Here is a 22,259-nt window from a genome sequence, read left to right as displayed (position 1 = left end):
TGTAGTACGAGGTTTTAAATCCGACTAGGAAATGTGTGGGATCTATCGAATGCCTGGTGCTTTGGATCAAGAGTAGTTGATTCTGAGGTCCACTGTGCAGAGCACTTCAAATGAGTATCCTAGGCCCGTGATTTCCGGTGAAGAAATACGACTGGATGTCTGGAGAAGCAAAAAGGGCTATATTGAAGATTCAGAGTAAATTGAAGGTTTTGCTATAGAGCTGTCTAGGTTGGGTGTCGTCGGGTTCAGGAATTGCAACCGACCTTTGAGATAGGGTGTCTTCAAAACTTCAAGTACAATGAAATATTCCACATACCGTCGATAACAATTATTGAACCCAATTTTAAACCATCTATTTCATATTTGTCAATTTCATCACATGCATGCCCTTTAAGCTAAAACCCAAGATCCGACTGCCTGTAGATATACGCACCTCTGAATAATATCACCAACCCAGAATGGCTGACGAGGAAGAATCCTACAAACAGTTTGAAATCAAAGAGGGTATCATATTCCTTGTGGAGCTCTCGCTGGCAATCCTTCGGCCAATCAACGACCTCGATGGAAAGTCTCAATTGCTAGAGATCCTCTCTTGTGTGAATGAGCTCATGTCAGATATGGTCATGACATATCCCAAGAACGGAGTCGGTATCTATTTCTACAATTGTCAGGAAACCAGCAAGAAGTTTCCCAAGAACTCTGGTCTCTCCAAGGTTTTCTCGCTCAATGACTTAAACAGCTCCAATATGAAGAAGCTAACAGAGATAGTGAGGGACGACATTGATGGGTTCAAGAGCCTCCAAGATCGCTTCAAGTACAATGAGGAGCCGCAGGATCGGCTCCATACCATATTGAAGACTATCCTTCGAGAATTCCAGGTGAAGACGCAATACAATGTGAAGAAGTTGTTCTGGCTAACCAACAACGATAAACCTTACATCAACAAGGAGCTCAAGGACAGCTTGAGAACCATGATCAGCGACTTTGAAGACAACAAGATCTGGGTGAATCCTATCTTCTTGGATTCCTTCGAGGATAGGGATCAGACTAAGCGCAAGAGCTTCGACATCTCGTTGTATCAGAATATCTTCTTGAATACGAACTTCTTGAGTGAAGTGAACAAAAACCACGATGAAGATGATCTGCCCTTGAAGAAAATAAAAGCCGAAGAGCTGGATACTCCAGTGTGGCTGGATACGCTTGTATCGTCGCATATCCGAAAGTCCATCTCCAGGTTGAAGGAGATCAGAAGGATTCAGTTTTCTTGTGACTTGATTATGAGTGATGGCGATGGTATTGGTGGCAGATTTGGATGCTCTATTAAAGGCTACACCTTGTTTAATCACGAGTCGGTCAAGCTGTTCAGGCAAGTGTACACCGGAGGAGACACATTGAAGCTTGTACAGATTGATAGCAAGGTTCAACGACAAGATTCCGCTCAGGAAGTCGACATAAATCAAGAGGAGAAACTTGAGGATCAGAAAGAGAATCTCACGGTAGTGAAGGGTATTCCAGTAAAGCGGACAAATGAGCCGGTTGATGGTCCAAACGAGAAGATCATATATGTCACCGAGGAGAACCTAGACTTCATGAGGACGTATGCCTTCGATAATGCTCCTGGGGATTCTGAGGAAAACGTGGAGGATGAAAAGGATTTGGTCTCCTTCAGCCGTGCACCATACCTCAAGCTTCTCTGCTTCAGACCCATCAGCTCCTACAAGCCTTACTTCAACTTAAAAGCACCCTTATTTGTGACTGCCGACCTTAATGACGGTCTAGGATCAACCAATCGTGAAGGAGGATACACCAATTCCCTCACTACTCTCAAACATCTTTACCAGGGATGTGTCAAGCTTGAGAGGTACGCAGTGGTATTTGGATGCATCAAGAAAAACTCGACACCAAACCTTTATGCCTTGTATCCGACAAACATCAAGGGCTCTTCCTCAAGCCTCAAGGACAGGGTCTTTCCTGAGGGCTTTTTGTTGATACAGTTGCCATGGCTCAATGAGGTGAGAAGTTTACCGGATTACATGTTCCAGGAAGGTGAGAAGTATTTCACGAAACCCGAGGACGACATAGTTCCTGAACCTTTCTTAGAGCTTTACAAGTCGTTGATTGAGCAGGTTGGTATTGAAGAGAGCTACGACCCCAGCGAGCATCCCAACCCGGTTCTCAACCATTTCTACAAGGTGATCAAGCAGGAGGCCCTACAAATCGATATCAAGAACGAGCTGACGGCGCTTGAAGACAACGACTGGTCAACCAGGAAGCTCATCGATTTGCGGAAGCAACTTGAAAAGAACAACGACACTGCTAGCCTTCTTCGGCTCATCAACTCAAGTCTCAACAAGGTTGGCAATGAAGATATCAAGAGAAAAGCCGCCGAAGACAACTTAAGCCCACAAAAGAAATCCAAGCCTGAAAAACTCACAGAGCAGGAAGTCATCTTGATGTGGAAAAACAACTCGTGGAAACATGCTACTGTCGCTCAGCTCAAAGATTTCATCAGCAGGTACGACAAAATCAAGAGTGCTACACGGAAAGCGGATATGGTGGATAACATCTCTCAGTTTCTAGAAGAGAGAAAATAATCACAAGCCTTTGTTTCCATGGTTGGCGGCCTTGAGGTTATCGGTGAGCTATTTTGGCGTAAGGCTTAGACAAGTCAAGTGGTCTTCGGCTTTGTGTCACCGGAACCCGCTCTGCCACACGGCCCGTCGCCCTTGATATTCTACTATTCTTGGGTTCTACAGACCACCAAGGCTCTTACCAAGACATTCACCTGAAACTCACTTTTTGTGTCACTATACCTCTGTGTGGCTGCAAACCTGTTGAGGTGGTCACAAGCTTGGTGAGGATAACGACGCGGCATGACGTTGCGATGCGCAATTTGACAGCCCTTGACAGTTAAGCCCTGAACATCGTGGGCACCAAAAAAGCGCTGATTATGAAGGTGAGCACATTGTCCCCGGCGATTTCGCAACCTTGATTCGCTTCCACTTCTGGTTTCGGTGGCAGCAGGCTGCAGCCTTGGCGCGGAGAACCAAGAAATTTCGGGATAAATGGCTGCAAATCCCGTTCCATAAAACACACCAAACTGAGACAATTTGCTGATTGTTAAAAAACTTCACATCAAAACTCGCCAGAGCAGCTATTCTGCAAATCCCAAATCAAAATACCGGCCGTTGCTGAGTCATTCTTGCTCTCGTGTGCAAGGGTCCTGCGCGGTAAGTCCGTGTGGATCGGTCGGTTCAGGATTGCGCGGCCCGAGCCCGAGAAAATCATTTGTCAGACATTTCTGAAAGCAGGAGTCAAAATGATGGATAGGGTTGAGTTTTTAAATCCCAACAAGCGCGTTTTTGCAAAACTCTAAACCTTTGTTTACGGAATTTCAACAAATTTAGGTTTAGGGGCATTTGTGTTGTGGAGTTAACGGAGGTGGGTTGCGGTGAGTGACGTTATGCTGCAAGCGCTCTGCGCAGCTATTTTGGTGTTGCCGCACCCCACCATCGCGCCTCTCTTGGCTTTATAAATGCCCAATGCCCGGGATCTTGGAGGGGAATAATAATTTAGACTTTTCGCTTTTTCCTTATTATTTGTCTGGTTTCTGTTTTGTTGGGATGCTCCCGCCTTCCTATTCAGAGTCTCAAAGGCCACAAGCCGTCTCGTCTACGGACTTACCCCCGTACGTTCAAGACAAAACACCAGGTTACTCGCCCTCGCTAGCATTCCATGGCGTTGCATTGCTCAAAAAGGAGTTTGACACGCCTTGGTCGAGCTCGTCCGGCCCGCTCCGAGCTGTTTGCCTCGAGTTGAACTCAAATCAACTCAACATTTACGACCTCAAGGATAAAAACTTGGCTGGAATAGTGGAGGCGCTTTTCCAGTTCCAGAATCACGACAATAGAACAGCCAAGCCCGCGTCCCAGAGATCCTCATCAGACTACCTCTTTGACGGCGACGCTTATGGTGACGATGCCATGGACAACGGCCCTACCGTTTTTGGCAAGCTCAAAAAGAAGTTGTCAACCCACAAGGCCGAGAAGAAGCTCGCCCAGTTGCCGTCATACCCCAGTTCTCCAATAACGGCGTGCTCTTAGAGCCCACCGACGACTGCGAAGCAGCTGCCCGCTTCTTCAAGACCAATAAAGGTGACATCTTGCATAGCTTCACTTTGCTGAACCTTCAGCTTGGTGAAGCACCTTCCACGAACTCCATCAACTACAAAGAGGATCTGACGTCGCCCACGAGCTCAGTGGCTCTCCTCAAATACCGGAACACTCTTCGGCTCCGTATTGAGTACTGCCAGCTTCTCCTACACTTTTGGTCATTCCACGGCATGATTCACTGGTATAGGAACTTGTGCATCGGACGTGATCTCTCGACGTCGCTTGACGCACGCTCTTTAACCCGTCTCAAGAGTATTCCTCGTGATTACTCAGCTTCCAACATCGCTCTTTTAAGTGCCGCTGCTCGCGAGGCTCTCAGTCCGTTTGAATCCGAGTCAAAACGTCTGGGCTCCTACTCGAGCTCTATTCGCTCTACGGACTCAGAAGAGGACAGCATAATGAGCAGATGCTCCCACGACACGGCTTGCACGACCGTGGCCGATTGCATAAGGAGTAAAGTAGAGATAAACGGCATGAAAGTGATTTGTTTCGAAGATCTCTACACGCCTGTGGAGAAGCAGTACATTTCTAACTGCATTCCGGTGCTCAACTCCTACGACAAGTGGGTGGGTTCCAGGGTTACCGTGCTGAACTTCGAGCATATGCTTCCCAAAAATGACGCCAACAACGTCAACGAAAACGGACGTGTTTTCATTCTGCCCATGTCCTTCTGTCTGTCTGTTAAGGCGTACCAAAAGCAGTTTCCGGGACTCTCAAAGTCTCGCAAGAAGTGTAAGGACTACTACGTCGATGATAAGGGGTTGGTGAGCATCGACTGTGCATGATATAATGATACAATGTATAATGACTAATGAATAATACAGGTTGAGACAAGGTCCCATGGTGGGCAGTAGCATAAGGTGTGGAGAATCTACCCGACCAATGATAGCAGCTTGCTGGTAGGGAACTCAGTAATTCTGAGGTTAGCTGGGCATGGATGTGGTGGTTATGGTGGTATTTTTCAAGATAGGTAGGGGAGTCATTTTTCATCTTGCGCAATTTAATCCTCTCCATCCTGGTCCATCATTCCAAAGAAGTGTTCCTGTTCTCTACCGAACCCACGCTCTCCACGGTCTCCACGGTATCCATCAACAACGTAACCTTCTGCTTCACAAGAAGGGCTCACCTGCATCTCACCAGGAGCTGGAGATGAGCGAACGCTGAGCGACATTGGAGTAGTGGGCATTTCCGACGGCTGGTGCTGGGAGAAATCGTAATCACTGAATGACACGTCCTCGAACCGAGTCACCATTTCGCCATTGACCACCATCTGGCGGAGCGAACCCCACGGCGTGATTTTGATGGTACCACCCTCGGGGTGGTTATAGATGGGCCATTCGTTGGAGGTGGTGACTGCCTCGAGGTCTCTTTCGGTGAGCTTGGCAACCTTTTTGCGGTCCTCTTCACCGTCAAAGGTTCTTTTACCCGCGGGGCTGAAAGCGTCCATTTTGTGAAACTAATACTTTTTTTCCTTTTGGTGAGTGCGTTTGACAGTATGTTTGTTCGTGTGACGTCTCTCACAGAGGGACAGTTACTGAACTATTCGAGGGAGCGAGTTGACGAGGCAACAATTGCTCAAAATGAGGGAAAATAAGGCGTTGAAGCTTTCGACCTCTGTCAATTAATTAAAAATTCTGCTTCCCGTTGACTAAGTAATTAAACAAGCCAATGGCAGTAGTGAGTGGCTGCAAACGACAGCAAAAAAATTCCGTCAAGTTCCGTTGCCGTGAAGTGGGAAAATTTTGGTGTTCACCGGATTTGTTTTTAGGGTTTCAAAAAGTATGGCTCAGCTTCTCCTCCAGCCTCGTGTCCGGGCGGGTTTTTCCAGGCGATGGCTCGCACTATATACTGCTCTCTGGGCACTGCAGGAGAAGGCTGGAGTAGATTTTTTTCTTTTGATGAGCCAGCCAGGGCCGGAGGCCGGAAGCTCAGCATGGAAAGCGCTTTTGTGCAGGCACACGCGCATTGACGTTCTGGCCCCAAAAGGCGCGGCAGGCAGGCGCGCGCGTGCGGAGACAAAAAAGTTCAGACTGTATGGCTCTGCCCAGGATCGAACTGGGGACTTTCTGCGTGTAAAGCAGACGCCATAACCAACTAGACCACAGAACCGTCTGTACGTAGGAAAATGGCGCGCACGCTATATGTCTGGTATTTTTATTACAACATGCAGGTGAGTTACCGAGTGATATGCAGGTTTAAGTTAAGTGATTTTGCAATTCAAGGCAAAATCGACGAATTTTGCTTAAGAAGTTCAGATAGTCGGTCCTGGATCTTTTCTTAAAGCCTCAAGGAGCTGATAGCGTGCTTTTCTCGATGCTTGCCGTTGAAGGGCCTTGGAAGAGGCCGCAGGGTTAATATTACCAGATGAAGAGTTCTGGCGGATTGTCTTCAAGCGTTTTTTGATAACTTATCAGATGATCTCTCTTTAAGGTTGATTTTCACCGTTATGGTCTCGAAGTTGAGGAAGGTGGTACTTCAGTGTCACTCCCCATTAGACTCGCACGATGCAATTTGAAGGACTTGAAAATCGATTTAGCTTTATCGCTGTAACTTTTAGTCTAATGGATGACACAGCTAATTGTACAGAAGAGCTCGTAGCTTAAATGATAGCAATGTTTGCTTCCGTTTCTCGCCTCGAAGATGCTATGACGCATCTAAGTCGCCAATGTGTTTCGGAATTATCTAGCAAATTTGTGTTGGTGACTGCAAAATACTCTTAACCTGATCAGATGCACTCAGCAATTGTTCTTGTTAAATGTTCTGGGCTCTATTTCTGAAGATCGGTCTCTCAAATCTAGGAGACTTTAGTCTGATTGATCAAGTAAACAGTTCCATTATTGTAACGAATAGGACATGAGAGCAAGATGCTTCCATCAAATTTGGCTCACTGTTGTGCTGAATTTCTTTTGCGAGGAAGATGTTTTCTCTTGTGTTCATTTTTTCCCGCTCCTTCTTCATGATCGAAGATTTTCCCGACACATACCTGGCTTGACATTGTGTCACCATGCTAGATATGCTCGTACAGCTTCAAAATGGGGATTTTTATTTGCTTTATTGGTTCAATCGAATATACCAGGTCATGTTTCTTGCAGCAATTCTCAAATCCACCTGGTACCCCTGACATTTCAAAACATACTCCATGGACATTCATTTAGTCTTGAACAGTCCGACTTCATCGAATGTTTAACAAACTCCCTCAGAAAGATTAGTAACAGGGGTAATGTTATGAAACGCTTCAATAGACGTAGCCTTCCACGATACTTATTATGATAACATTAAGACAAACTGATTTAAAAGTTATTATAGCAGCTTTACTGACACTATCTTTTGAATTTATAAATGAAACATCACTGTAAGTAGGAATTTCTATGTAATATGAATTCATTCCCCTGAAAGGAGCCAGCCCAACGCATCTTGGACCAAGTTAGACGGAGATAATAAAATACTGTTACCGTACTTTACTTGACCTCCTAAGTGTTATCATCACAACAAGCGACTTGAAAATAAACATTCACTCGCAGCAAAAGTCTAGCACGTTATTATCAACAGCATCCTCAGTGAAAGGAGTTATAGCAATAATCCGGTGAGGTGGGTTCCAAGGCGAAACCTTTCAAAACACCGGGCGGGTAGGCGGACTTTGTTCTAAGCATAAGCAGTACAAAGAAGCACAACTATAGCCTAATTCTATACAGCTTAAAGGCCCTTCTGCGGAACCGGGTAAGCAAACTTTCTTCGGGGCGTTTCTTCAGTAGTTCACTGGATTAATTACCCTGTCAAGATTTTGCAGCTGATGCACAACCTCATGCAAGAGGAACATGTTACCACGGCCAACATGAGCTTATACTGGGCTAAAACTTATTGTGAGAACTCAAAAATTTGACATAGTGCTCAGATTTGCACTCTACAAGTGGTTAAAATGCTCGTATACGGAACAAAAGCAGATGTTTTAGGGTGTTGAGCAACGCCGGATCGATCGCGAAAGAATGGACTCGGTCCGAAACCCATACAAACCGTCACTGGTATGCCACAAAGCACGCCTAAAGAGACAGCGTTCGACTTAAAGCCCGGTGATTTGCGATGCTGGCGAACTTAAAAAAATGAGATCAGGAGATGTGGATTAGGAGCAAGCTGTCCGGTTTGGTCTGGGCACTGGCCAGCCGGAACACACAAATGTCACTTTCGGCACGGAGTCTCAAACCGAAGTCTCAGTCAATTTTGCCATGGAGAGCGAAAACAGCAGCAATTAAAAAAAAAAGCCACTTTGGAGAGCACAAATCAAGCCGGACACAACCTGGCAAAGTCCTGTTGCGGATATTTAAGGTTGAACACCCAGGCCAGCCGCAGCCGTTCTGTAGGGATCAATAGCCTCGGGCGCTGGGCCGTTTGCGGCGTCGGTTAAAGCAAATGACGAATTGAGTGCATGAGAGTGCCGAATCTGAGGTGATCCGTACTTTTTTTTTTTTTTTTTTTTTTTTCAAGCTGTTGCCAGTCTTTTTACTTTTTTTTTTTTTTGTTCTAGCTAGCCGGCCTCTGCGTTATACTGCGAAAATACCGCAACCGCGCTGTCTCGGTTGATAACTCTGGGGTAATTAGTCAGGCAGTCCTACGTTTAGTCACGCCTTTCAAATAGCATTGTCGGCATGATCTACTTTTTGAGGAGTCCGGCCCACGTCAGCCGTTCTGGAACAAAACGGCATCGGGATTACAGTTTTTCGAACTCCCGTTAGGGCCTTAGTAATCCGACGGAAAATTCATAAGTCTCGGCAGCTGCAATATGCCTCCGAGCCGCCACGAATGCTATTCCGTTGACAACTCACGCAAATCAGGGATTATCGCCGATGGAAGCAGAAAGTAGAATGGAAGAAATCTCGGTCGTTTTGTTGTTTCCTCGGCGGTTGAACAATACTACCTTTTGCAGCGCCGACGCAGGGTATTGCTCCAAGCATCGGCTGGTATCCGGGAGTTCGCGATTCTTGCCGATGCTGCGCTATTTCTAGTCATGCTGCACCGGCAATTACAGCGGAAAAGGGAAAAACGGCTGGGCTCGCCCTTGCTAAGACAAGGCTCCGGCGGAATCTTCCCCCATGTCAACTTCCCCCAACAATACGAAAAAATTTCTCGGCGTGTTTGACGAGACACGATTTCGGGTATTTGGTGGTTCCGGCCGGTGAGAACATCTGTGATCGCTTTGACGTGCACCCGCAGGATTTGCAGCAGCGTTTACCGCTTTGCTTCGGACATTAGCCTAACCAGGACTACTGTACCGAAGCCCAGGCAAGAGTATATAACTGCAGCCGTTCCTCTGCGCCGCTTGTAGAAGTTATTTCAAAACCTCCAGGAAGCAACAGATCAAGACCCCAGCTACCCTGATATATGTTCCCCACTTGAACAGTGTTATGCCATGTCTTCACCAGACCACCACCACCGCAAGAAGCGAGCAGGCAAGGCCTGTGATTCGTGCCGTATAAAGAAAACGAAATGTGACGGCCGCAAGCCCTGCCTGCGGTGCATTGCCGACAACAGAATTTGTGCTTACAGTGATAAGCGCAAGAAAGAAAAGTCCCACCCCCCTGGATATGTGGAGCTTCTCGAAACCAGGGTCGAGCTTCTCACACGGCTGCTCGAACAGATTGTGCGTCTCCTGGAGCCCCACTTTCCCTGGCTCAGCCAGCTCATGGAGAAGGCCAAGCATGAAGAAATGGAGCATTCGGTGCCCATCAATGATGTGGTGAACCACTTGATTGCCGAGCATGGCATTCTCGAAAACATGCCCATGGAGTGGGACTTGGACCCGCACGAGGTCTTGAGTGCCGAAGAAGAAGATTTTGTCACTGGCCTCGACCACGACAACCCAGCCGCCTCGGGCCACAAAAGAGTCAGCCACTCCCGCCTGGCGCTGGACCGCTCAGGCCGATCTGTGAGTTCACGCCGTGGCTCCCATCTACAACAGCACCCTCCCTCCATCACCGAGCAGTTCAACATGGACGCTGTTTCGTTGGCTGGCTACAGTACCAACAGCAACAACACCCCGAGCCTTTTTCGGCAAGACACGAGCCCCATATTCTCGAGATCAGAGATGATGAATCGGCCCACCGGGCAAATGATCGCCTCGCACGAGGCCGCCAGCCTGCTGCTGCTGTTAGCGCTGTTGGCGGCTAGGCTCGAATCCCACGACATTGGGCCTACTTCTCCAGGCCTTCCTCTGCACGTTATGACCCCATCGACGCTGTTCCTGAACAGTAGCGACCCTACCATTCCCTTTGTGTCTTCGCAAGGTCTCCGTAGACACGCCTCTCTCAACAGTCACAATACCGCCAGTGGCAACATGGGCGCCAGTGACCCCAGAGCTCGTAACGAGATCAAAACACAGCATTTCCCCACTCGCCAGAATACATCCTCCGATGCGTCTCTCGTGATCTCCCCATACGCCGCTGGTCTTCATCTGCCCGAGGTGGATGAGTTCTCAGCCTTCCCCATGGACGACACGCCTTTCTCAGACCTTGACGATGCGTGGAGATTCGCCAGCTTGAAACCCGGCTCTGCGGGCGAACTGCTGGCTTGAACCGTGTGTGCCTACTGTTTTACATGGCTTGCCTAACTGTATATTATGCCCATGTATCTAACACTAAGTGAGGTTTGCTAGTGCGCGGTTCGCTCAGAGTTGCAAAAGCAAGCTGCAAAGCGCCTGCGCCGGCCGCTTCTACTGCAGCCACATATGGTAATTCTCACACACCCATCAGTATATTCATTACCCGAAACTAATAGACCTTTTCACAAATCTCTGCAAACGCCACGTGCCCTTCCTTGTAGCAAGCAAACATCACAGAAATACCATACATTTTCAGTTTACCGCCGGTGCAGCAACTACCCTGACTCCCCATGTTTAGTTCACCGTTGCTAAGCCCCGAACATTGCAGGGACCATCTTATGAGGCTCCTGAGGGCAAGGCTATCTTGCGGTTTTTAATTAATTTTTTTCAAAAACTCTGAGACAGAGAATAAATTGGCCGATGCTGACAGGGTGACTTGTCTGACGGGAGCTCGGCAGTTGACGCTGTATTTCGCTACCCCAAGAATGTCTCTTTTGCGATTCGATGCCCTGTTCCTGCTTCAGTTTCACACCGGGTCCTTGCATCACTTAGCGTTTTCGCAGTGGACCCTCAGATCAAAAATAGCAAACGGTACAGATTTATCTTCGGAGTCTCCCTACGAGTATGGTTGCTTGCGATCCTAACCCCCTGGCCTTCCATCCGGTGGACCATGCTGCCAAGGCCTACTTGCTACAACGAGTGCTCAAAGAATAGTATCCTTTCGTATGTAGACTACCGCCAGCACCAGCCTCTTATGTGATGATTTTGGTCAATCCTTCGGACTCCAACTTGGTGGCCTTCACCAACACTGGAATCATACCACCGGTGCCAATGGCAAAAGCACGGTGGCCCAAAACCAACAATTGAGTTCTGATCGAGCCCGAGTGGGACGTGACACTCACGAACAGATCCTTCTTCTTGTCTGTGTTGTCGAAAATGTAGTTGAACAGCCGGTTCATGCGCAACGCCTGCTCCCACACCTTCTCTCTATAGTCGTTCTTGAAATAAATATCTTCCTCGACGAAACCATCCTCAATGACAAAGCCTTTCTTGGCGTACTTCTCCTCAATCACGCTACGTGGTGATCTCTTGTCACAGATATGGATGCCTATCGTCTCTCTAAAGTCCTCCTTGATCAATGGCTTGACGTCCTCGAGAACCACGTGGTCTTGCCACGTACCAATGAGCGTGTCAACAGACCGGCTGAACGGAGAAGAAAAGAACTTGGTGGGCAATCTCATCTTGTCCTTGAGCTCAATGCCAACCTGGTTGCGGTTGTCCTTGGCCTGAGCAAGACCCAATTCCGTGAGCTCGGGATCAGGCGCCCACGTCATCTCATCGTCGCCACAGACACGCAGCCAGTGTCTATTCCACTCCTTCTCGCCATACTTCAAGTTGGCCAAGTTGTGGTAGCCTTGACCGTGACGGCCAAGGAAGAAGAGCTTATAGGCAGTGGAGTCGTCAGCCTTTTCATTGAGCTCATCAAGCTCCTCAAAGATCTTCTCCCATGATTTCATGCGCCCAAAATTTTCTTTGAAGTAGTCGAATGTGGTTTCGTCTGTCTCGGGCAACAGCTGCTTGAAGTACCCGTCCACAACTTCAAACGACCAGTGATTCCAATCACCTTTTTCAGCCAAGGCGTTCTTGTAGGAGTTTCTGTCCTCCTCCCTGATGGTGGAATTGTAAACATCGATTCCGTCTGGCACTGTCGACATTGTGAAGTAGTAGAAAAGATAGCTTAGAGGAAATAGCGAGAACCACAAGATCATGGAGTTGTTGCTCAAAATGGGTGCGAAATCCCGCCGCGCCGGCAAACACCTGGGCCACATTGTGCTCTGGGATTTGCAAATTTTCCGTGGTATTGTTGAGTTGTCTGCAAATTGGATTGATACTTTTGAAGACGAGAGATAAAGTTTGAGATTTTGTGTTTCTGTTGAATCGTGAATGTGGAATCGGCTGAAGGACTCTGATGGCCTCTGAAGCACATGGTACTATGCTGCTAAGCAGATCTTCAAAGAATGACTTAAGTTTTGGCAATTTGAACCCCAAATCTGATTTTCAATAGGTAGTCTGATGATGTCAAAGCTTGGATGTGGAAAAGAATGCGCAACACGTAGGTTTGTCTTATAACTTGTAGCTGTTCTCTAGGGCGGGCAATTCATCAAAGAACATCATGTACTTTTATCATTTTGATGAATAAGCTCAATGATCTTCGCCCTTAACGATTTTCGCCCTCAAAGTTCTGTCTCTTGATATAAAAATTTGATTTAATGCCGCCACTATTTTCGTAGAGGTTCCCGTATTCGTTGACGGGACATGAACAATGCGAAGTTTGCAACTTCCCCGTCAAATCGGGAACCCAAGGCCAAAATACAAATTCAACTTTTAAAAAGAACAGTTGACAAACTCCGTCATTTTCGAGCTAGCTTAATTACCTCTGACACCTACTACATTTTCCATTTGTTTTAAAACCCATTCCGCCTTTTTGTAGCCAATTGAACGTTCCTTCATTTGGACGGCACCTTGAGAGTTCGATGCTGTTCATTGTGGACTGCGAAAAAACGTCATTTGAAGTTTTAGCCTCACACCAAAGAACCGTCACTATTTAAGATTAAAACGAGTTCTTTCAGAATTTTTCTCTCTCATCTAGCTAAGTAATACCTTGAAACTGAATTATCAAGTCAATTTTACCCACTATGCCTTTGTGGCTTGGATTTCCAAGGGTCGTGTACAGCACCATATGCCGTCGACAACACCACATAAATCAACCGACCTCTCTATACTGACCAGTAAGTCTTGCACAACCACCACTGACCTTCATTTAACACAAACGCAAGTCTCTCTGAACAGAGTTCACATCACAGCCATTAGCATCTGCCGAATTGCCAAGTGTTATTTGTCCAACCCCCTAAACGAGACCCCATAGCCTTGCGAGAAACAGCCCAAACGCCCTCAAAATGGAGGAATTCAACGATGACTTTTATCCGTTAGCATTGCTAATGGACGAGTTGAAGCATGACGATGTCTCAAACCGTGTCGAGGCCATGCAAAAACTTGATCTGATCGCCATAGCATTGGGTCCCGAAAGAACCTTGCACGAGCTACTCCCATTCTTGAACGACGTTGCACAAGACGATGAAGAGGAAGTCTTTGCAGTGTTGGCTGAAAAGCTCGGTGATTTTGTCCCCCTTGTTGGTGGCCATCAGAACGCCGAACCATTGATTCATATCTTGGCTATTTTGGGCGCCATGGAAGAGCCAATCGTCAGAGACACTGCTGTTGAGTCATTGAACAAAATCGCTCCCGAATTGACGGATGATGAGCTCAACAGCCTCTTTTTGGAGTTGATTCGCTCCTTGTCGCAGGGCGACTGGTTTTCCAAGAAGGTGGCCTCGTGTGGTCTTTACAAATCTGTCATTGTCAGGGTCGACGCTCCATTGAGAAGAGAGTTGTTGATGCTCTACAACTCCTTGGTTAGTGATGACTCACCAATGGTCAGACGTTCTGCCGCAAAGCATTTGCCAGCAATCATCGACAAGCTCACGGAATACTCCAAAGAAAACCCGGCCTCGTCTAAGAAGGTTGACGACAATGACTTGGAGATTATCAGCAAGATGTTCCATCACTTAATTAACGATGCTCAGGATTCCGTGAAGTTGTTGAGTATTGATGTGTTGGTGGCCATCCTTGAGTATTTCTACTTCATCCAAGACACCTCACACAACTCTGACTGCTTGGTAAGCGCATTGAAATTGATCAAGGATGATAGTTGGAGAGTGCGTTATGCTGCCGCTGACAAGTTTTCGAACATCGCCAACAACTTCAAGGAGTCCGAGGCAGACTTGTTGCGCCTTATCGACCCATTCATTGGTTTGATGAAGGATAACGAGGGCGAAGTCAGAAAGGCTATCGCGAAACAACTACCAGACTTCTGTAAGTTACTCAGAGACCCAAGCATCATCGAGTCTAAGATCATTCCCGTCGTTGATGAGTTGTCTCAGGACCCACACGAGAACGTCAGAGCATCATTGGCATCTACTGTGACCGGCCTTTCTCCAATTTTGTCCAAGCAATCTACAACCGAGAAGTTACTCCCAATCTTCTTGGCTATGTTGAAGGACGAATTTCCTGACGTGAGACTCAACATCATTTCTAATTTGTCTGTGGTGAACGAGACCATTGGCATCCAATTGTTGTCTACTAATTTATTGCCTGCCATCACTGAATTGGCACAGGACGGAAAGTGGAGAGTTCGTTTGGCAATCATCGAATATATTCCCAAGTTGGCCACTCAACTTGGCGTCGAGTTCTTCAACAAGGAGTTGTTGACTCTTTGTACGTCCTGGTTGTGGGACCCAGTTTTCGCTGTCAGAGACGCTGCTGTGAACAATCTTAAAGACCTCACAACCATCTTTGGCTCACAGTGGGCGGAGGTGCTGATTATCACGCATCTTCTCAATATCAGAGACGAAAAGATTGGCGATGAAGATGTGGACAAAGAGCCAGTTAACTTTTCAAGCTTCATCATCAGAATCACCTGTCTTTTTGCCATCACCAAATTGACCCCCGAGCTCGAACCATCCGTCATCACGAAGAAGATCCTACCATTTATCCACCTGTTGATCGCCGACCCTGTGCCTAACCTCCGCTTCAATGTGGCCAAGTCCTACTTGGTTGCTGCTGAGGCTTTGGCAAAGAGCGACTATGCGGAGAAGAATAAGGTGATTGAGACAGAGATTGTTCCAAATGTCAATGTCCTTGTCAATGACTCCGACGTTGACGTCAGGTACTATGGCCAGAAGAGCCTTGATAGCATCAAGGAATTGACAGCTTGATGTGCACAGCACTCACAACTCAGTAACGATGAAATATAATGAAGACGTCACTCTACACGTAGTCACTGTATTTAAAGGACCCCCTATTTTGCTCTATGACCGATACGGAATGTAATGCAGAATATATACTTAGCCCTTGGCAGCATGCAATTTGTCGAAATCAAAGTCGAACGATGCTCCACATCCACAGGACGTAGAAGTGTACGGAGAGTCTGTCACTTTGAAAGAAGTGCCGATAAGTTCCGTCGTGAAGTCTATCCTTGAATCTTGTAAAATCTCCAATGACGATTCATCAAAGATTACCTTGGCTGCTTTGGCATCTTCTCTCTCAAATACCAAGAGATCACTCTCTTTCTCAAGTTCTTCGGAAAGATTAGTCAAGTCGAGGTTATATTGGAATCCATGACATCCGCCACTCTCCACCTTAATCCTTAATGCCGAATCTGGGTTGTTGTCATCCTTAGCAATCTGGACCAACTTATCCTTAGCACGATCAGTGATAGCTATTCTCAACCCACTTGTGCCTGAAATAAGTTTTGTCAACTTGAAATCCTCAAGTTCAGGAGGTGTATCCTTCGGTAGTGAGAATGTAGATGACTTGAGGCTTTTAGCAGGCTCAGTAGAATATAGCCTTGTTGTGTAGAGTGGAAGTCTTCTGGCGGGTAATCTGGTCAACTGCCTGGCCAGCGGTAGGACAGTTCTGATATATCTTGAAAACATGGTGTTGCACTTGCTGACTCTTACTATAGTAGGCTTATAAATGGCTAGTGAGAACGCTTTATTTATCTGCAGGACTCCGTTTGTATGGGGAATCCTAACTGTATGGATTTGTTGTATACAAGAGACATAGTTCGTTTGTCGTGCATGGTCATGAGGGTACTTAGACATAGTTGTCGTTAGCCACCTTCCAGGAGGGCAAAAGGTCCAAGTGCTTCCAGTTCTCCTTAGGGCCTTCCATACCGAATGCGATCCATCTGAAGTACCAGAAAGTACCAATGACCAATACGTACAAACCAATGTAGATACCGAGGTAAGCAGCACGGCCAGCGGGAGTCGAAGAACGCTTCAAAGGAGCAGTGAAAGCATCGATCTCATAGACAAAGACCAACATAGCGAAGTACAATGCAGGCAAGTAGTGATGGACGTATGTGACTCTGCCCATGATGACGAAAGGCATGTAGTGCAAACCCCAGCCGAACATTGGGTAAATACCACCCATCAAGAAGGTCTTGAGCTTGTGTGGGTCCTGGAAATCATTGATTTGTCTCTGCCATCTGATCAAGTGGTACAAGGTGACGAAGCAGAACAAAACGACAGCAAAAGTGGATGGCCAAGTAGTGGCAGGGGAGCCAATCAAGAAATACTTGACCTTATCAGAGGCCCAAGAGCACATTCTGATACCAGCGTGCAAGGTTGGCCATTGCCAGAACTTGGAGGCCAAGTCGTCCTGCTTGTCGCTGTCAGGAACCAAAGCATTGTTGGTTGCCATCATGGCCAAGTTGAGCTGAATAAAGTCCTTGAAAAAGTTTGTACGAGGCAACTTGAAGTCCTCTGGAGCGTTTGGCAAAATCTCGTTTCTGTTGTTCTCAATGTTCCACCAGGTTCTCTTGTCCTTACGGAATGGGTTCTTGAAACAGACAACTTCACCTTGTCTGAAACCCCACTGAGGCAAAGAGTTACCTGGAACACCCAAGTAGCAGCCCAAAGCAGCACTCTTCAATCTGAAGGAAGTAGTCAATGGGTGCAACTTCAAGGAGTCCTCCTTACCGAAGGACTCCATGATCTCAACAACCCAGTTGTCCTTGAGGTCACCAATAGTCAAGTTACCGTAACCGGCAACCTCGAACTCGGACTTACTGACAGGAGCAGCAATCTCGTGGGTGTGCAAGTTTCTACCAGTCATTGGGTGCATAAGTCTGACAGTCATACCGTCAATGACGTACTCAGGGTTCTTGTCGGTCTCAGGCTCGTAGTATGGAGCACCACGAGGTCTCTGGAAAATCCAGTTGTTGTTGGAGTCCTTGTGAGAGTAGGTAGTGACCTGCTGCTGCTTGGAACCCTCTGGGAAGGTCTGGACATGGGAGTGCAACAAACCACCGGTCAAGCCCTGGTTCTTGAGGGTCACATAGGAGTGGCCAATAGTAACATCTCTTGGACCGCCACCAACATCACTGTTCTTCAAGTTGGCTTGGAACAAGGAAGACATGTTAGCATCACCGGTACCAGACTTGTACAAGAGGTCAAAATGAACCTTGAAGGAGACCAAGAAGACGCAGAATGGCACAATGATCAAAGCCAAGATTCTGGCGAGCCAGTGGTAGAAGTACTTCTTCCAGGTAATAGTTCTGTCACCAAACTTGTTCCACAAGTCAACCACGGTGTAGATACCAACAAGGGTGGTGACAAACAAACCCACCATCTTGGTGGACATGGTGCAACCAATGCACACACCAGTGATCAAAAGCCACTTCCACCATTTTCTGGTGAACTCCTGAGGACGGTTATTGAAGTTGTTGAAGCGGGAGAAAGCCAAGACGGTAGCAGTGGTGAAGAACAAGAGAGGGGAGTCAAGCAAAATGAACTTACCCAAGGTAACGTAAGACAATTCAAAAGTGACCATGGTTGTGAAAAGCCAGGTCGACAAGATGGAAAAGCCGATCTCCTTACAGGTGAAGTAAGCCACAGGGGCACACAAGCCGGAGAACAACACCTGGAAGAGTCTCATTTTGGTGTAGTCAATGTAGTCTGGGTAAAGCTCACCAGATGGGAAATCCCAAGAGCCGTTGTAGCCGGCAATGTAGCCAGAAAGACCCACAAGCATCTTACCCAAGGGAGGGTGCACGTCGTGGTAGAACTCGTGTCTCAAGTAGTACGAGCCAAACTTACCGAAATGGGCCTCATCCCAAACGACGTGGTTGTTGACGGAGATTCTGTAAGCTCTCAAAAGGAAGGACAAAACGGTAAAGGTGAGAGGAGCCAACCACTTCTCCAATTTGAGCAAAGCGGAGGAGGTGGACTCTTCGTATTTGGCCTCAGCAGAGTCCACATCGTCGGTAGTCTCATTCTTTAAGGGCGACAGCGGCGACTTCTGTGATTTTCTCAACCGAGCTTTCGAGCTCAGGTCCACGTTGACACCCGAAGCAGACATCGTAGAACTAAAGTTGATACTTTCTCTGAAAATTCATACGTGTTAAAACACGCGGAGCGTGGATATGCAGGTGGCTCTAAACAGCCGATGGAGACATGGACGGGAGTGGGGGTAAAGCTGGCGGTGGAGAAGTCAAAAAGACGAATAAATTGGTCATTCATGTTGATCACTTAGATACAAGAAAGTCTCCTATAAAAAATTGATCTTCGATGGCGTTTTTGGTGACTTCTGTGGTGGCTGCGAAAAACGATATCGGCTTTGTGGTCCACCGCCAAGAGCCTCGAGATTCTCGAAGCACAGTAGCGAAAAGCAAAGCTACGAAGTTTTTGGATTTTGAAATGGGAAGAGGGGTGTACAATTTTGAAAACATTAGAACAATGCGGTCTTGACTGAAAATGTGGCTTCAGTGCTGAGGCCACTCCGTGCCCGCTTGTGTGTGCATGGCTGCGAAATCCACCTCGCTGATACCGGTACAGGTCATCGGATCGACCTGGCAGATGGTGTGAAAAGGTTGTTTGGCGATTTGAGTGATTGAATTGTTGAAATTACTTATCGTTTTACAAGATGAAAGAAGTGTAATGCTTCTTTTTGACCAATAAGGATGAGATTGGGGTCAGCCGTGTTAGTGTCCATACGTTACCTAGAACATGTAAGTGATTGAGCCAACCAGCTACAAAAGAGAGAGAGTGCTTTCAACTCAGTGTATGCGCATGAGGTGAGCCATTCGTATTTCGTTGACATAGGTGAAACAGTGAGAACAGCTTTCAAGAAAGCACGTTAGTGATGCAACGGCTATACTTCTTTTGTATCAATCCAACGTCGCCTACGTAACACATTCTTTACAGGCATCAATTGCCGTGCGGAATTCTTAGATCTGATGGCTTGTACCTCCCAAAGCGGGATCTCACAACAGCCAGTCCCTCCACCAAAGCTTCGATTCGATTACTGCAATGGAAGATCAATTCTCCAATTAGATCAAATATTCTACAGTTCTCGGGTACACGCATGCTGCGAGTTACACTCAACTTCAGTCGCCGTGCTAAAAACCGAGCAACGAAGCCCCAAACTCTAGCCCCCATTAGCACGGACTGACTTTCAGGTTGCTTATTGAAAGTAGAACAGAAGAGATCTACGGCGAAAAAAAGGGAGATACGGCAAAGAGAAGATATCTGCGGCAAAGAATCTCCGGCACTGCTTGCCCACCCCACAATTAATTACAAACCTTAAACTTCAGGCACCATGCGCTTGAAGCCCTAACCCTAAAGGTGTGAGAATCACCCTTCCCAAATTGCTCCGAACTTTCCCACACGCGTTCCTCACCAGACATCACAATTGCGTTTCTAAAACTCCAAACACCGGATTCCCCGGAAAGAGTCCCAAAACCACCGCAACCTCCACTGTGATTTCGCAGCCGCCCACGGTGTCTTAGAACCACGAGATTTGGAAAATTACGCCCGGTGCAGGCTCTGGCCCCACTTTTTTCACAAAGGTGTTTCGAAAGCATTCTGAGCCAGTCAATTCAAATCAAAATGACCCTTCTATTTGTAGGCCCCTAAACTACCTGCCATGCACCTAGCCGTCAGATCAGCAACCTGACTCTCACATGAGCATTGCTAGGGTCCGCGCCAACGACCTCGGCCGGTTCCGTGTACGGCCGGGCACCCACTCGTCCGGGTCTGGGGAAACTAGAACCCAAATGCCGGAGGCGTAGGCCCCAGAGTTTTGCAGCAAAACCAAAGCCAAATTTTCCAACATTCACCAGTCACCACTAGGGTGTTTGCTGGAGCAACGGTGCCCAGGCCCGTGCACCATATAGTTGCTTCGGCATCTGGCCAGTGGGAATTGCAGTGTCCAGGTGGTGGCAGGCCCCGGCACATTGTGCAGTACGCCTATGGAGCAGACTGCCCCGGCGGTGCGGGATATATAAGAGCATACGTTTTCCCACCCTGCGAGAATTCTTTGATTTTCACACCTCCACAAATTAACTTATTTGCACAATGGCTATCAACATCGGTATCAACGGTTTCGGCAGAATTGGTCGTCTCGTTTTGAGAGTCGCCCTCTCCAGAAAGGACATCAACGTCGTTGCTGTCAACGACCCTTTCATTGCTCCTGACTACGCTTCTTACATGTTCAAGTACGACTCCACCCACGGTCAGTACAACGGTGAGGTCAAGACCGACGGTGACAGCTTGGTCATTGACGGCCACAAGATCCAGGTTTTCGGTGAGAAGGACCCAGCTTCCATCCCATGGGGTAAGGCTGGTGTCGACTACGTCATTGAGTCCACTGGTGTCTTCACCAAGCTCGAGGGTGCCCAGAAGCACATTGACGGTGGTGCCAAGAAGGTCATCATCACTGCTCCTTCTGCTGACGCCCCAATGTTCGTTGTCGGTGTCAACGAGAACAAGTACAACGGTGAGAACATTGTTTCCAACGCCTCTTGTACCACCAACTGTTTGGCCCCATTGGCCAAGGTTGTCCACGACAACTTCGGTATTGAGGAGGGTTTGATGACCACCGTCCACTCTATCACCGCCACCCAGAAGACCGTTGACGGTCCATCCCACAAGGACTGGAGAGGTGGTAGAACCGCTTCCGGTAACATCATCCCATCCTCCACCGGTGCCGCTAAGGCCGTCGGTAAGGTCATCCCAGAGTTGAACGGTAAGTTGACCGGTATGTCCTTGAGAGTGCCAACCGTCGACGTTTCCGTCGTTGACTTGACCGTCAGATTGAAGAAATCTGCCACCTACGAGGAGATCTCCGCTGCCATCAAGAAGGCCTCCGAGGGTGAGTTGAAGGGTGTCTTGGGTTACACCGAGGACGCTGTCGTCTCCACCGACTTCTTGGGCTCCAACCTCTCCTCCATCTTCGACCAGAAGGCCGGTATCTTGTTGTCCCCAACTTTCGTCAAGTTGATCTCTTGGTACGACAACGAGTTCGGTTACTCCACCAGAGTCGTCGACTTGTTGGAGCACGTTGCTAAGAATTAGCTATCCACGAAGTTGTGAGGGACTCGATGCCCCTTGTAACTGGCCCTTGTGATAGTAAACAATGTGATTACTAGAATGAACGCAGTATTGCAAAGCAATGTAGTATCAAGAATGTGTAATTTTGGCATAAGCTTTTAAATCGACTGTCATGCTTATAAGCTCATTACCTCCGAAACCTCCCCTTTTGAATCGCCTCATACTGAAGGCAGACTTACATTATTCTGCCCCCTCGAATCATTGTCAGACATACCAATAAATATTTTTCGACATGCCACCATATTTGATATGAATAAATAACAACAATGACTCCCAAACTACTCATCAACTGAATAAAATTTATGTTGACGAATCTCACGATGACCTGCTCAACCCATCGCCTTTTATTCAAAGCCTCACATAAAGATGCGTTTAAGACATATTCTTACCACCACGATTCATACCACCACGGCAGACTATAGTACCAAATTAGCAACGTCCATCATGTAAATGCAAAGAATTCAACATTCTGTAAAATTAGCC

The 22,259-nt window shown here is 47.3% G+C and overlaps 9 protein-coding genes and 1 non-coding gene across 10 annotated transcripts; 5 read left to right on the top strand and 5 right to left on the bottom strand. All coding sequences in view use genetic code 12, as the record gives it.

Annotated features, from left to right (window-relative positions):
- Nucleotides 1–458: 458 nt before the first annotated feature.
- Nucleotides 459–2,594, top strand: CAS1 (ATP-dependent DNA helicase; the record flags this gene model as incomplete). The annotated part of the gene is made up of 1 exon (XM_025481800.1): nucleotides 459–2,594. The coding sequence occupies one exon, from the start codon at nucleotides 459–461 to the stop codon at nucleotides 2,592–2,594; it is 2,136 nt and encodes a 711-aa protein (XP_025336418.1).
- Nucleotides 2,595–3,623: 1,029 nt separating this feature from the next.
- Nucleotides 3,624–4,957, top strand: CXQ87_003319 (uncharacterized protein; the record flags this gene model as incomplete). The annotated part of the gene is made up of 2 exons (XM_025481799.1): nucleotides 3,624–4,077; nucleotides 4,125–4,957. The coding sequence occupies 2 exons, from the start codon at nucleotides 3,624–3,626 to the stop codon at nucleotides 4,955–4,957; spliced, it is 1,287 nt and encodes a 428-aa protein (XP_025336417.1).
- Nucleotides 4,958–5,172: 215 nt separating this feature from the next.
- CXQ87_003318 (uncharacterized protein) lies at nucleotides 5,173–5,619 on the bottom strand (the record flags this gene model as incomplete). The annotated part of the gene is made up of 1 exon (XM_025481798.1): nucleotides 5,173–5,619. The coding sequence occupies one exon, from the start codon at nucleotides 5,617–5,619 to the stop codon at nucleotides 5,173–5,175; it is 447 nt and encodes a 148-aa protein (XP_025336416.1).
- Nucleotides 5,620–6,207: 588 nt separating this feature from the next.
- Nucleotides 6,208–6,281, bottom strand: CXQ87_003317. Its single transcript has one exon. It is a non-coding gene; the product is annotated as a tRNA-Val (tRNA).
- A 3,292-nt stretch (nucleotides 6,282–9,573) lies between these two features.
- FCR1 (Fcr1p) lies at nucleotides 9,574–10,734 on the top strand (the record flags this gene model as incomplete). Its single annotated transcript, XM_025481797.1, has 1 exon — nucleotides 9,574–10,734. The coding sequence occupies one exon, from the start codon at nucleotides 9,574–9,576 to the stop codon at nucleotides 10,732–10,734; it is 1,161 nt and encodes a 386-aa protein (XP_025336415.1).
- Nucleotides 10,735–11,513: 779 nt separating this feature from the next.
- CXQ87_003315 (putative phosphomutase) lies at nucleotides 11,514–12,476 on the bottom strand (the record flags this gene model as incomplete). Its single annotated transcript, XM_025481796.1, has 1 exon — nucleotides 11,514–12,476. The coding sequence occupies one exon, from the start codon at nucleotides 12,474–12,476 to the stop codon at nucleotides 11,514–11,516; it is 963 nt and encodes a 320-aa protein (XP_025336414.1).
- A 1,242-nt stretch (nucleotides 12,477–13,718) lies between these two features.
- TPD3 (protein phosphatase 2A structural subunit) lies at nucleotides 13,719–15,596 on the top strand (the record flags this gene model as incomplete). Its single annotated transcript, XM_025481795.1, has 1 exon — nucleotides 13,719–15,596. The coding sequence occupies one exon, from the start codon at nucleotides 13,719–13,721 to the stop codon at nucleotides 15,594–15,596; it is 1,878 nt and encodes a 625-aa protein (XP_025336413.1).
- A 129-nt stretch (nucleotides 15,597–15,725) lies between these two features.
- On the bottom strand, nucleotides 15,726–16,316 carry ISA2 (Isa2p; the record flags this gene model as incomplete). The annotated part of the gene is made up of 1 exon (XM_025481794.1): nucleotides 15,726–16,316. One exon carries the CDS (start codon nucleotides 16,314–16,316, stop codon nucleotides 15,726–15,728), a length of 591 nt encoding a protein of 196 aa, XP_025336412.1.
- Nucleotides 16,317–16,476: 160 nt separating this feature from the next.
- Nucleotides 16,477–18,744, bottom strand: PMT2 (dolichyl-phosphate-mannose-protein mannosyltransferase; the record flags this gene model as incomplete). The annotated part of the gene is made up of 1 exon (XM_025481793.1): nucleotides 16,477–18,744. One exon carries the CDS (start codon nucleotides 18,742–18,744, stop codon nucleotides 16,477–16,479), a length of 2,268 nt encoding a protein of 755 aa, XP_025336411.1.
- Nucleotides 18,745–20,741: 1,997 nt separating this feature from the next.
- TDH3 (glyceraldehyde-3-phosphate dehydrogenase (phosphorylating)) lies at nucleotides 20,742–21,740 on the top strand (the record flags this gene model as incomplete). Its single annotated transcript, XM_025481792.1, has 1 exon — nucleotides 20,742–21,740. The coding sequence occupies one exon, from the start codon at nucleotides 20,742–20,744 to the stop codon at nucleotides 21,738–21,740; it is 999 nt and encodes a 332-aa protein (XP_025336410.1).
- Nucleotides 21,741–22,259: the final 519 nt, after the last annotated feature.

The sequence above is a fragment of the Candidozyma duobushaemuli genome (genome assembly GCF_002926085.2).
Source record: "Candidozyma duobushaemuli strain B09383 chromosome Unknown C_B09383, whole genome shotgun sequence".
Classification (NCBI taxonomy): domain Eukaryota; kingdom Fungi; phylum Ascomycota; class Pichiomycetes; order Serinales; family Metschnikowiaceae; genus Candidozyma; species Candidozyma duobushaemuli.
The sequence above is the reverse complement of the archived record's forward strand: the minus strand, read 5'-3'. Positions and strand labels throughout refer to the sequence as shown.